General features: G+C 35.7%; 1 protein-coding gene across 1 annotated transcript in view; it reads right to left on the bottom strand.

The window, feature by feature from the left end:
* LOC129256995 (cold shock domain-containing protein E1-like) overlaps positions 1-11,737 on the bottom strand; it is a 48,712-nt gene extending 36,975 nt beyond the window's left edge. Inside the window, exons 1-2 of the mRNA XM_054895230.2 lie at positions 11,653-11,737; positions 2,428-2,734 (exon numbers count right to left, since the gene is read on the bottom strand). Coding sequence (XP_054751205.2) covers positions 2,428-2,457 — 30 coding nt within the window. The 5' untranslated portion in view covers positions 2,458-2,734; positions 11,653-11,737. The remainder of the gene's footprint in view (positions 1-2,427; positions 2,735-11,652) is intronic.
* Positions 11,738-15,506: the final 3,769 nt, after the last annotated feature.

The following is a 15,506-nucleotide window of genomic DNA, read 5'->3' as shown; positions in this document are numbered from 1 at the left end:
ATGAACTAGGTCCATATATTTATCATGTTATGATGACATTTCAAAAACTTAACCATAGGTTGAGATTTTGATGTTGATTCCCCCAACATGGTCTAAGTTCATTGACCCTAAATGACCTTTGACCATGGTCATGTGACCTGAAACTCAGGCAGGATGTTCAGTAATACTTGATTAACCTTATGGCCAAGTTTCATGAACTAGGTCCAAATAATTTCTAAGTTATGCTGTCATTTCTAAAACTTAACCTTCGGTTAAGATTTGGTGTCTATAGTCTATAGTGTCTATAGCGGCGCCTATAGTCTCACTCAGCTATGCAGGTGAGACAAAAAAGTTACCTGAAACTACATTAATCCAATAACCATATTTGTGAAAGTTTTATGAAATAGAGACATATAGGGATGATTTTTCTCATTAAATTATGATTTTGTTAAAAAAATATTTTTTTTTCCCAAAATCATACTTTTTAAAGAAAAAAGCGTACATCGAATTCTGGTTGCAAAAACGTACTTAATATGCCAAAAATGTACTGGTTGGCAGCTCTGTTGGAGGGGCACAGCATTGTGCACAAATAATACAGTGCCCCTCCAATCTTTGTCTCCTCCGGGTCACGGTCCGCCACTGACTAGATCCATACACTTTCGGAGTTATTCAACAATGGTTATTCAACAGTTCCCCAACATGGCCAAAGTTCCTTGACCTTTGACATTGGTCATGTGATCTGAAACTCGCCCAGGATGTTCAGTGATACTTGATTACTTTCATGTCCAAGTTTACTGAATCAGATCAATAAACTTTAAAAGTTATAATGGTAATTCAACAAATACCACCAACATGGCCAAAGTTCATTGACCTTTGTCCTTGGTCATGTGGCCTGAAACTCGCCCAAAATGTTCAGTGATACTTGATTGTAACTCTTATGTCCAAGTTTTATGAATAAGACCAATACACTTACAGAGTTATGATGGTAATTCAACAAATGCCCCCAACATGGCCAAAGTTCATTGACCTTTGACCTTGGTTATGTGACCCGAAACTCGCACAGGATGTTCAGTGATACTTGATTACTCTCATGTCTAAGTAATATGAATCAGATCCATAAAATTTCAAAGTTTTGATAATTCAACAAATACCCCCAACTTGGTCAAAGTTCATTGACCCTAAATGACCTTTGACCTTGGTCATGTGACTTGAAACTCGGGCAGGATGTTCAGTAACACTTAATTAACCTATATCCAAGTTTCATGAACTAGGTCCATATACTTACTAAGTTATGCTGTCATTTCAAAACCTTAACCTTCGGTTAAGATTTGATGTTGACGCCGCCATCGGAAAAGTGGCGCCTTTAGTCTCACTCTGCTATGCAGGTGAGACAAAAATAGGAATTCATGTGCTTTTTTTCAAACTATCAGCACTTTTGTAGGAGCAAATGGGCTTTTTAAAGCACCAAGTATGCACATGGTCAAAAGCGCTGTATCTACATGTATGTGAAGTAAATTACCTAACCACTCTCCCATTCATTCAAACTCGAGGTCATCTTTGTCACACTTTTCAAAACGGCAAAATAAATGATCCTGTAACTGTAGGGGTGTTTTTAAAAAATTGATTATTCTAAGCTGATTAGCTTCATAAAATAACACATCAGATCTGCAGTTAGAATGCAGATCATGAGGAAAAATCAGCTTAATATAATTAAGGACATAATCAAGGCTGATTAATCACATGTTTACCCATTGTGAAGTACATGTAAATGTACATGTATATAGTTTCAAATATGCACAGATCATGATGCCCACAAACATAACTGTGGAACATCATTAACTAGCACAATATAACAAGGTTTTGACACCACAAACTTGAAGTGTTAAAAAGGTCAATCTTAAGTTGTAGTTCTAGACTTGAAGCAGGTTTGTGATTGCTTTATTCCTAAAAAAAATCCTTCATAGTGTTTACAAGTATACATTTGAAACAAACTTCTTTCTCGCAGACGCACCCCATATCACCCTTCATGCTTAGTCTGGGAGTGCTCCATCTACAACAGGACGTTTTATTTACTTATCAACATATCAAATTTAAAACATACCATCAGGCAATACATCATGATTCTTACAATAAATTTCTGTCCTTGTCTCAAACTACAACAGAGCAAACTGAATTCCTTCTCTTGTCCAAGAATAGGCCTACATTTTTCATGACTCTCAGTTGAGTGCCTCTTTAAAAATTGTGTGATTGACGTTTATTTTATGCTCACAAAAGTGAGCAAGCTACATGTACATAGAGCCAAGGACACACAGAACTATGTTCATCTCTGCTTTACATTGTTGAATACAATCGTTCATCTTGCAACCATTGCATTCTCAAATCTGTATACAACTGAATCAATGTAATTCAAAATATTAATTTTCAAAATGCTTGAAAAATCAAACTTACATGCATTTTCCACTGCTGTGGACTCGCCATGTTTTACAACTGTGGTTTTGGTCTCCCGACGATAGAAACGTTGAAGAATAACTTTGGAGTGCTTAAGTCTCTTTAATGATAATTCAAGTTGCTATTTCAACAGGTCTTCAGTTGGCAAAGTGCTGTTTTCTAAAGTTCAAGTATAACATTAGTTGACTTGACTTCAAGATCTTAGTTTGCACGGTGCTGTGTTGAGCTGGGTTGAGGTGTTGGATGGATAGAAAGACTTTTCAGCAAGTATTGCATCTCATTGGGTATCTTGAATGAAAAAGGGGAACTGTGAAGAAAAAGAGAGAACTTTTTAAATCATCACAAGTTTACATACAGTGTACATTTAATACATACACACAAAAATCTGAAAAATAGACAGTAAGAAATGCCTAGATGGTGTCCATTGGCATATGTTTATTAAGTGTTATTAAAAAAAAAATCAAATAATACAGCATTCACTTTAATATCCTATCATTTCTGGAGTGAAGTGAAATATATTAACAATACTTGTAAAAATGAAGTGAATACAAATGAAAATGAATCATCACCCTTTGGTTAGATATGTTGAATGTTGAACACAAGTTTACAAGCTTAAAAGTAAAACTATATCATAAATTGTATGTATAGTGTGGTACCCTAATTCTGCCCCTTGTCCATGTCTACAAGTATCTGCGCAATTCTAAAAAAAGTTATTCTGCGTTCTGCAACACCAGGCCAACGACCACAAACTTTACACTTGCAATACTAGGAAAGATATGAATTCACTTAAAAATCCAAGTCGAAATATTATTTAAATTCATATTTATGCATTTCATGTAACGGCATCAAAATGCAGTCATTCTTACCAAAATCTCTGAATTACATACATGTAGACCTATATTTGAATACTGAAGTGGATGGGTAAATCTCAAAAAAACTTTTTTCCACGAGGTTAGATCACACTTCTTCAGAACGTTTTTCCAGCACAGCGTGCACTCATTGTGGAATAGAATTTTGAGATCGCCATACCAGCGAAACCTCTTGATCATGCTGGTGTCAAAGGTCACAAGATAGATATTCAGATCATATTTAGAAAAGAGAGCACAAGTAACTAAAATAGATGATCATATGTCTTCACTTGCCCTGGTTACCATTGGAGTGCCTCAAGGCTCAATATTAGGGCCGTTAATGTTTGTAATAAACATCAATATTCTTAAATTGGCTTTTACTGATCTCGAATGCAAAGTACATATACATGTATATGTATGCTGATGATACCCTCTTGCTTTTTAGAGCAAAATATGTTGATGAATTACAAAATGATAGGCAAGTTGGTCTACAGGTAGCAAAAATGCTTTATCAATAAGCTGACACTGAACATAAAGAAAACAAAATTTATGTTTCTATTTTCTGTATTTAATGCTCTCCAATCAGCACATCAAGAGAGTGAAGAAATTTAAATATGATCTTGGTGTCATGTTTGATGAACAATTAGTTTGGAAAGAGCAAAGAGCACATCAATTACACAGCCAGTAAAGTTTCTCAAAGAATAGGGTTTAGGGACAGTGATTTCCGTTTCTAAAAATTGCCTTTTCCGTTTTAGAAAATCTTAAATTCCATTTCAGCATGTCTGAAAATGGAAATTCTGTTTCCCCTTTCCCCATAGACTTTGCGTACATGAAAAAGTGACAATATGCTAATGTAGGAAGTTTTAGTTTCAATCTTTGTTTTGTATGGAAGTTTCTTTACTTCAGGTACTAACTTAGTATAACTTGAATATGTTTCTTTAAGTATGGACTCTATACTGCATGAGCATACTCCAAATGAGGTCTAATCAATGCAATGCTTTGTAAAGGAGTAAAAAGTTCTCCGTGTGAAGATAAACACAAGGCAAAAGCGATTTTGTGTCTCGCCCACTGATGAAAATAACCAGAAATATCGTGATTTGCGACGGCACGCAACAGAATTGTATCGAAACTTCATTGTGAAATGACTGGGATGGAATAACACTTGTCATAAGGGCATTTTCACGGTAACTGACGTTACACGGCACAATCTTACACACCTTTAATTGTGTGTATCTCTAGAACAACAAATGATGAGAGTTTGCTATTGATAGAGTTAATAAAGGGAACCTTGCTGTATACTCTAATACTAAGTTTTTCAATGTAACCACATTTGTTTCGCATCAGCAAGCAAAAATGTGTCGGTAACTGACATTACGCAAAAAGGATGCAATTACAGGGTGTTCAGTAAAACTGAAATATCTCATGTCCCTGAGTAGCTAGAGTAATAATTTGAATATGTAATATACCTTCATTACTAGGTTAAGATGTGTCAAAATATTAAGTAATTTGTTTTTGTCTTTTGGGGGCTATGATAATTTTTCCACGACCATGCTGGTAACTGACATTACACTGAATTTCCCATAGAGATAACACATGGAAGTAAAATGTGTGGAATCATTGCATTGTATCTTCTGTGCAGGGCTTCATATGAAAGTGAGCTTGATGTGGAAGTATACCTGAGTTTATATACTAAGAACATTTCAATGAAAAAACTTTTTCTTTTTCTTAATTCCTTTTGTTTGATTTGAACATTTTATTATTGCTTGTCGGTAACTGACATTACACATTAACATTTACCAGTGCTATATAATTTCCAAAGGCATAATTTTCTTGGTACTTATATTATATGTAAGGTTTTTTAAAATCATAAAAGTTTTATAATATTTCACAGTTTAAATTATAAAAAGATAAATGTATGTTTTACTTACCCGGGGGGGGGGGGGTCATACCAGCTACATGTATTCCTATAGTAATTTAATATTGCATTGACTGTACACATGGATTTTTCTGACTATGCACCCATTTACATATATTCATCAGTTTTATATTGACTTTTTAAGCCTTTTCCTTCTTCAACCCTCCCCCTCCCCTCAAAAAAGGCAAAATGAACAAGGGTCACCTCCCCTAGTCTACCCCTCCCTGAATCTCTTGCAGCCATGCAGTTTTATTGATTTATATTCTGGTCAGTGCAAGCAGTGCTTGTTCATATCTGTCGGATTTCAATTTTCTTCACAATGTGTTTAATCATTCTCTTTGCTAATTTCTTTTTTAAGCTGTCAATAAAAAATAAACTCCAGCTTCTAAACTGAAACTGAACTATTTGTAAATAAGAAAAAAGACAGTTTTAGTAGATCCATGCAACATTGATCAGAACAGCGAAAAAAATACACGAATTCGCCCCGGAAATGCCTAAAGTCGCCCTCGAAATCACCCAAAATCATGCTTTCGGGGGCGACATAAAATCTTAATGTAGCCCCCGAAATTATTGCCGAGCGATACAACTCGGCGGCCCACGAGCACCATATGCTCGAGCTCGCCTAACCATTTAAAAAACATCAAAAATCCGCACTCACAATCAAGAACAAGCCTTGAAAATAGCGAGGAGCACAGTTTGAAATCCCGAAGTTGCGTCTTTTTTTCTGTACCACGTTTTTCCATACTCATGGTATGAAAAAAATATCAACGCAACGGTCGGGAAACGGTTGCATGTATAAGGGTCCATTATGACTACCACCATGTGCAATTTCTAATGCACATTTTCCCCTACAGATATCACAATTCTGTGATAAAATAATTCGAATTACACAGGAAATAAATCCCAGAGTCTAGTAACCTCGCATTGGTGAGTCGTCATTCGGCTTTGCTATTCAAAACGGCCTATTAACATCCATAATAACTTACCTTATTTGTTGATTATTACTTAAAAATCATTTGCTTTATTTTTCTAGGGGATGAGGTAAATATCAGACAATAAATCATCAAACAAAGCTCCATCTATTTTACAAGGCCGCGGGAGGCTCACGAACGCATTGCCGCATGTAATAGCTAGCCAGTCTGAGCTCTGTCTCTCTGCCAGAGCTCTGGGGGACAATTTGCTCAGTAAAGGCCTCAATGATGGTGATTTTCTGTTTCAGACAGAGTCTACATTTCGGGTATATTATTAATTCGGGTATATTATTAAAAACTGCCAATAAAGTTTGATGATTTCTTCATTGTCATGTATATTTAAGTTAGTAATGAGTTCATTCTCACCAAATTTATACTCCCCAATAGAGAAATGCAATTTTCGTTGAGATCTGCGTTTTCAAATAACTTTAGGAAAAGTTAGGGTATGTGGGCCTTTTATAACATGGCCAAGTACAGGTTATTGTACTGGAATAGATGGAGTAGAAATTAGAAATTTAATTCATTTATATCCAAGTTCAACTCACAGTCACACAAACACACACACACCCACATCCAAGATTCTAAGCATGAAAAAAAATAACTTAAAAAATCATACAATATTAAACAATAAGTAATATAATTCATGAATAAGTGAACAGGTATTCCTCAAAATACAAAAAAGTTGCATTTGAAAAGAGCCCCCGAAATGCAAAAAGTAGCCCCCGAAAGGTAGAAATGGAGCCCCCGAAATTTTACAAAAAATTAAAAATGGAGCCCCCGAAAAAAAAAATTAATTTTTTCCCTGGATCAGAACTATCAAATTTCACTTTTCATCTATACTTTTAAACCAAAAACAAAAATTGTATCACACATCTACCTTACTAACAGGTATAAAAACCAGGAATTTACTTTTAGCCCGGCAATGCTCAAAAGAATCCTAGAAACTAAAAAAGGGGCCCTGGAAACTCCCATTCATTACAATGTTAAGCTTATCAAATGTTGCAGATTCAGGCAATAGGTTGGGAAAAGTACCCCCTCCCCCACGAAAACCGAAAAATAAAAAAATACTTTTTGTCTGATACAAACTAGGTACTTGGTAAGTATGTACATATGCAATTTCACAGTAATTTTTTTTGCATGATGGGAATGCAACTTTCTTCATAATTTTATATAGTATTCCTTGTGAACTATACCTTTTAAAAGTCAATAGCAAGCTCCTTCTGGTGTGATTTAATTAAGACAGTGAAAGGCTTAAATAACAAGTATACAATATTTCTTCACCATAAAATTGACCAAATTTGCATTTCACTATTGATAATAATGTTTTATCATGGTAACTGACATTACATCTCGGTAACTGACATTACATTTTCCACTTGGTAACTGACGTTACACATATTTTATGGTACCCTATGGCTTGATTGTTAATTATCTTTTATTTTGGTGTAGAAGGGAGGGGTGTTACCTAAGGAGGAAATCTGGGAAATGAAAAAAAAAAGTTCATGTTTTTGGTAACTGACGTTACATACCATATCACATACTTCATCAACATTTTTTTATCAGATAAATGAATTACTGGTGATTCTTTTTATGGGATTTTATAAAAAGTTATAATAGCAAGCTAAATCACGGGGGAAAATATCATGATCAAACCTGTTCTTTTAATATCTGTCAGAACAAAATATGTATCAATATACCATTTTCAACACTAATTTGTATCCATACTCTGGTGGCCATTTTGAAATAAAAAATGGCTGCCACAGTTGGAAAAAAAAATTGTTCCAGAAACTTCAGGTCTTGTATTATTAAAAAACATAAAGCATTTGACATAAATATCAATTTGATTTTTTTGCCTCTGTGTCCATCTGTGGTGAAAATGCCCATAAGAGTCTTGCATGTAAACTTTAACGTTGACCTGAAAATTACCTTTGACCTTACCATGTGACCTCCGACTGCAGCATAACATGCAGGTCTCCCAGGTCTATCTACCATCCAAGTTTGGTTGAAAAGTGACTTACGGTTGCAGAGTTAGGTGTCATAAGAGAGTCTTGCATGAAAACTTTAACGTTGACCTGAAAATGACCTTTGACCTTACCATGTGACCTCCGACTGCAGCATAACATGCAGGTCCCAAAGTCCATCTACCATCCAAGTTTGGTTGAAAAGCGACTTACGGTTGTGGAGTTATATGTCATAAGGTTTGTGACGGACGGACGACATTTGGATCCCTAAGTCTCGCCTTCACCTCTGGTGGGCGAGACAAAAAGTTCTTCTAATTAGATTCATTAGCCTATCTTTAACTGAAAGTGCTGGTCAAAACTAAGCTTTGTGTCGTCTATCACTCCTAAATCATTACTAGTTTCAACTTGTGATAGATTACATATATGTGAGGCATTATCATGTGTCATTGTATAGTCATTAAATTCATCATTCTTTTTACCTATTAAAACTTATCCGGGTGGAACTTTAATAGCCACTTGTCAGACCGTGAAACAAGACAATCTAAGTCCCCTTCTAATACATGTAACTCAGCATCTTTATCATTTTTTTCATGCTTGTATACATGTAACTTGGTGTCATCTGCAAATAAATAAACACTACTTGACAAAATCTGATCTGGCAGATTATTAATGTACCTTACAAAAAGCAGGGGTCCAAGTACACTCCCTTACGGTATTCCGCTGGTTACATCAGCCCAGTCAGAGAACACACCATTTACACAAACACAGTGCTGTCGACCAACAAGAAATGACCTGACCCACTCACATTCTATGAGCTTAGATAGACCTATGCCGAATCCCTCAATTTCGGCTAAAAGTCTCTTTGCAAAACGATCATGCACAAATTAAGGTTATGATGGTGGTCCCACCTAACGATTTGAGTTAAGATTTAACATTAATTTCTTTTTATTTCACAAAATCTTTCAATTAATTATGTTTCTTATATTATCATAAGTAAGTGTACCTAATATCTCATAAAAATTTGAAAGAAATATAGGATTTTCTTGGAAAGAACCTCAGGCAGTCATTTTCAGATTTAAAAAAAATGTACCCCATGTCTGCGCACCCATTCACTTTGCACACGATTCAGGTATTTTGATGAGAAAGGCTGCATTTTGAGGCCGTCACATGAAATGCCCAAAACTCATTATTTTCCCACCATTTTGAGTCAGATTTTTTAATGAACATCCACTGGTATGTGTTGCATGTGTAAATTTTGTGTTCGTTGCGTATCTTCGACAGTGCAAAATGAGGGAGACACGGGACTGGGGTAGATTGGGGTCTCAATAGTAATCTTAATAAAATGTGGAAACAGAAATTATGCACTTACCACGATTATGTGGATGAAAGTCTATGGTGACACACAAATCTTGACATCGAGGCACAGACTGGAACCTAAAAAAAAACCAGAATATAGCCTCGCTCTCGATCGGCCATTTTGTTTTGAATTTTGAAAGAATGAGAGGTATAGCGACAGAACTTTTCAGGTTTTTTTAGGTTCCAGTCTGTGCCTCGATGTCAGGATTTGTATGTCACGATAGACCTCATCTTCATCGATATAATCGTAGTAAGTGCATGATTTATGTTTCCACATTTTATTAAGATTACTATTGAGACCCCAATCTACCCCAGTGTCTCTCTCGTTTTGCACGGTCGACTCCTGGGCTCCTTTTACTCTAGAATCAGGCAGATAGGCATGTACGCAGACAAGGGGGACTACACAGACGTAGACTTGTGCTTGGGGGAACTTGCCATACACTTTTTTATGATACTTTTTCAGCTGAGCATGCACTAACGTTAGTCAATTGTCATGGTCATGGAATTTTGAGATCATGATACCAGCGAAAAAGGCTTTAGTTTGGCCTTGTCCATGTTGACCTGGCTAGGATAATTCGGTCAAGCGAATTTGACTTTAAGTTTAGCTACCTCGAGCGAAGTTCGTGCAGCCTCCACTCCACTTCCGCTACACTACACTCCACCTGTACATGAACTTCGGGACCGTGGACTCGATCTGATATTCCGAGTGACAAAGGTGGGATCAAAAAGTTATTTATTGTAAAAATTAAAGAAAAAATATATAACGTGAAAGAAAAATAGCTTAATTTCTTACTCTACACCCGTATTTCACTCTGTGTCCATCCTCCGGTTCGCCTCAAAATTGGTGAAAAATATTCCACTGATTCGTGGAATATTTTTCCAAACTCTTAGACTTAGAATATTTCTGGTATTTTCTAAGCCATCCAATATAATATAAATATTTATGCTGTTTGACCTGCGACCGATCGCATGCGATGTTTTGAAATTGGCAGTGAATAATACGTGTGAGGAATTAGATACTGGCCCAAAATCACCAATTTCGAGGATAACCGGAGGATGGACACGGAGTGAAATACGGGTGTAGAAGTTCGGGTAGGTGGAGTGTAGCGGTAGTGGTAGTGAGGTGGAGCCTGCACAAACTTTACTCGAGGCACTTGTTCACTGCAACCACCCTGCCTGTGGGGAATCTACAGCCTACAGGTTGGACTATGGCATGCCAATGCTGTAAAGAGCACACACTTTAAAAAATGATTAAAATATTACTTTTGTGACCAAAATTACTAATTTCCATACAGTTGCAATTTATTTTTCATTTGTAACTTGGGAATAATTTTTGTATTCACTAGAGCGCTCAAAACCTTGAATTTTTGGCATATTTTTGTGTTCGCCCTCTATTGGTGGAAAATAATATGGCAAGAAAATTTTCTTTTTTATCTCTATTTTTAATTAAGAAAAAAAATAATTTAAAGAATCAAATTTACTAAAGCCAAAGGGCCAAGTTGTAATGACGAATAGGTGTAATGGAAACTGTCAGTGTAAAAAAATCAAGCATTTCACCATTTGTCCCAAAGAAAAAGAGAAAATAAGCCAAACATTGCCATCCTTATTTTGCCACACATGGAGATATAATTATAATTGAGAACGAGGTTATATCATAACCTTGTTCATTGATTGAATGAGTGACTTGAGGTAGACTTAGTCTTAGTTTAAAATTAGGCAAAACTAAAGTAAAGCTTCATTCAGTCTCTGTATTTTGGTTGTTCCGCTGAACTGCGTTGGCTAACTTGGCTCACTCACCAATACATGGGGGTGATAGTAAAATGTCAGAAATTGTTAAATAAATCCACAGAAACGACGGTTATTCCTGTCTAGCTTAAAACCCGGCTTTAAATTAACGTTAATCTATTGCAATAAACGCCATGATGAAAGCTACATCAGCTAGCGCCGAATTGGCTTCAAACTCAAAGTTCAATCACTGAATCAGACTCAGAGAACAAGAAAAATAGTCTAGCCTCTGTTAGGCCTAAGAAATAACAAATCATTTGTTTCGAAAGAACAGAAGAAGTTCAAAATTAAATAGTTTAAATACTTTAAAAATATATTAATCTAAATTTGAAGCAAAGGACGTAGAGTCTATTTAATTCAAAACAAAACTTCAATTTTATTTTTCTCACCTCAGGCTCAACACCGCACAACAGCACTTGTGCCCTCGCCTCCGCCATTTGCATTACTGGAAGCTTGTGCATCACGCGCGCGAGCGCGTACGCGTGCGAGGCCGAGGCAGAGCTAGGAGGCCGAGGAGGAGGGGGGGGGGGGGGGGGGGGTGCAGCCTGGGTGCAGCCATAGACAAATAAATCATCATCATCATCCGTTAAAGTACAGTCCACAGCATATAAAAAGGAAGAAAGGGAGCCAGGACTAGGAAAAAGCTTGAAGGAAAGGAATTTGGAGCAGAAGCAGGGGGAGGGACACATGAAGAAAATTTGACGAGCAAAAAAAAAAAGGTTTTCAACCAGAAATTATTTACATTAATTTCATCCGGCCACGTGGCAATTAGCCTCAACCCCCCGGACAAGGCCCAGCGACACATATAGGCCTACCCAACAACAAACCAACCAACCTATGTTCTATATTACCACTATACTGAAAATATAAGGTCAAATACATGACGAAAACCTTTCATTTGAAAACACTATACCCCAGTTTCCCTCAATCAATTCTCTTCTCCAAGTACGACCATGGACCTATTGGTACGACAAACCATAACTGCCCCAAGCAAGCAATTTAAGTATCAAAACACCTGTTTCTTGACCTCGGTCCGAAGATAACACAACAGCCCGAGCAAAGCATGCCGTCATTTTAATTCACTTACTTTCCTTATTTCGAGGTCGATTTTCTTCGTTCGAACTTGAAAATGGACTAACATTGGATTTCTGAATACAATATGCATTTGAAAACGTGATTAAATATCGAATACAATAATTTCATTCCGAAGGTCCTACTACAGGCAGAGAAGTCTTACGTAATAGCACAGCTGTTGTTTATCATTTCGTCCTTGGCTCAACGCTCATAATCTGGCCTGTGGAGGTAAAATTGAGACAGCGGGGATTACCTGGCCTAGCGGGATTGATCAGGCGGGTGTTTCATAAAGCTGTTCGTAAATAAAGAGCGACTGGTGATCCTGTCTTGCGGTAAATGGTACACACCATTGGCGAAGATCTAGCGCGCGAGAAAGGATCACCAGTCGTTCTTAAAGTCGCTCTTAACTTACGAGCAGCTTTATGAAACGGCCCCCTGGGCTTGGAAATGATTTTGGGATTTACAAACGCAAAATGGGGTATAGAACCGCAGTTTGCAATCTGAACTGCGGTCTTTCTCCAAACGGGGGTTTGACGTAATGTAGGCCATCTTCCGCCTATTAAATCCTCCTGGTGCCGCCCGGCCTGATCAAAAAGTTGCTCGATACAGGTGTAACAGTTTAAAAAGAGTGAACATGGTGAAGATGGTAAAAGTTATCAAGAGAATAAAATCGAACTTTCATTATTTTGTGTGATTTACAATTTTTTTTTAGTGCTTTGTAAAAATGTCAGTTTTATGGTCTGAATGTTACCATTTTCTGCTCGCGCTGCGCGCTCGCAAATTTCGATTTATCAGGTACCTATTATTTTCGTGTATTCCATAAAGTTTTCAAGATATCCCTTTTCAGGTCCGATTGTCAAAACGTATCAGCTAGCGCCGCACACTCACATTTTGATTAGTGAGTTATGTATGTCTCAATATTGATTATACAACATTTAAACTATGACAGTGTATAAAAAATTTAGGCTCGCATGCAATTTGAGCCAGCATTAATGGTTATAATAAATTAACTGATGCATCCTATTTATAACTATATAAAAGTGCTTGAAATGTCCAGTTTTCAGGCCATAATATCATCAGATTCGCGCCCTCATTAGGCATTAATGAATAAGATATTAATTTAATAATTGAATTGTTCCTTTTGTTTCATCTCGCGCTTAGCAAGAGGAATAGGAAGACAGTCATCATTTTCATATGATGACATGTCCTAGGGATGTCCCGGTCCTATGTCAAACCTCAAAGTGATTATAATGAAAAATATCAGCTCTATATTAAGTGCGATCCATATCCACCTCGCAATTTTCCTACAAAGTGCTTGAAATATAGAGCTGAAATCGACTCTTTTTTCAGATCGGAATATCAAATAGTTTAAGCTCGCGCTTCACGCTCGCTTTGATTTTCATGATAAAAGATGAATTTAGAATGCCTATATTCTAGGTCTAAATATGAAACACGCACGCGCATGTTTATTCAGATACTCAACTTGTTCTCTATTTAAATCATTATCCAGTTTAAGATCACAATATCAAAAATTTTCTGCTCGCGCTTTGTGCCCGCATTATTAGGAAGATCCCCTATATTACTCATTCTTTTCATGATTTACAAAACATGAATAGAATGTCCCGTTGTTAGGTCTAAATCTCGATTTTTCAACAGCTTGCGCTTCGCGCTCGTATCAATTGTTTAGTTATATAGCTATCCTGTTCATGATTACAAAAATTGATCAAAATTTTCCATTCTTTATGTAGAAATGTTAAAATTTTCAGCTCGCGCTTCCCGCTCCCATTATTTGATTGTTGAAATGTGGCGTCATCATGGCTAAGTGCAAGCAGATCGAACTTAACAGGTACCTTTTCAATCAGTTCAAAACGTATTTACGAAGATTTCAAGAATAATTGGTTGTATCAGACAGATAAAGCAAAATATTCCGCAAAATATATTAATCATGTTATATAATGCATTAATCCTGCCACATATTGATTACGGTATCATTATTTGGGGTAGAACTAGGAAGTGCAATATTAAGAAAATACAAAAACTTCAAAACAAGTATGCTCGTTTGATTTTTAATGCTGATTTTTCAATACCTTCCAATGTTCTTCGCACACAATTAAACTGGCAAAACATTGTACAAAGACAACAGTATCAGACCTACCTCATCATGTTTAAATTGATTAATGATTCAGTTCCAACATATTTAAAGGAAAATATTGTTTATCGTGATATCAACTTTCAAACTCGATATGCACATTCTTGCCCATTAAAAATCAAAACACCTCGAACAGAGTATTACAAGAAATCTTTGCATTTTTTATGGTTTAAATCTATGGAACAGTTTACCCCAGAATATGCAAACTATAACATCTTTTCCCATATTTAAGAAACAATCTAGAATTTTAACTTTTAACTCTGAATTTTAAAAAGCAGTATTAACTTTGATTTAATGTAAATATTATGGTTGTGTTATTTTAGATTTAATTTAAACTTAATATGAATACTCTGCTTGTATGTGATTTTACTTTTTTAATTTCAATTTAATGTGATTTTACTTGAGTAAATATTTGTAGTTAAGTATATAGTTTTAAGTTTTCTGTGTGTAAATTGTTATTTATGTGTATTTGTTTTTTATTGTACAGGGCCCATTGGTAGAGCGGTTTTGTAACTGAAAGGGCTACCCTGTTGAAATAAAACGGAAATAAATAAATAAAATAAAATATTTAAAAATTTTCTGCTAGCGCTTTGCGTTCGCGTTATTAATGTAAGGAAGATTTGTTTTGATTTGATTTATTTATTTCCACATTCCAAAAAAAGCATATACAAGTGTAATCATTTTTTTTCTTAGCATAACATAATAAGCAAATGATATAATTAATAACATATGCATAATATACAATCTAATTGAAATATACTTATACCTGATAAATTTCTTCTTTTTTTATTGTTAAAAAAAAATAGCAGAAAAAACAAATATATATATATATATATATATATATATATATATATATATATATATACATATATCAACAATAATACATTTTGAAATGTGGGAGACCTTCATCTTAAGCTTAGAGCTTGAAATTGATAAAGGCCTCAAAAGGAAAGGGGAAGGAAAATCAGACAAATAGTGCATTAAAAGAGACTTATATTTTATTGCACAAAATAATAGAAA

Source organism: Lytechinus pictus, chromosome 3 (genome assembly GCF_037042905.1).
Source record: "Lytechinus pictus isolate F3 Inbred chromosome 3, Lp3.0, whole genome shotgun sequence".
NCBI classification, from domain to species: Eukaryota; Metazoa; Echinodermata; class Echinoidea; order Temnopleuroida; family Toxopneustidae; genus Lytechinus; species Lytechinus pictus.
Note: the sequence above shows the minus strand (reverse complement) of the source record. Positions and strands in the feature narration are given on the sequence as shown.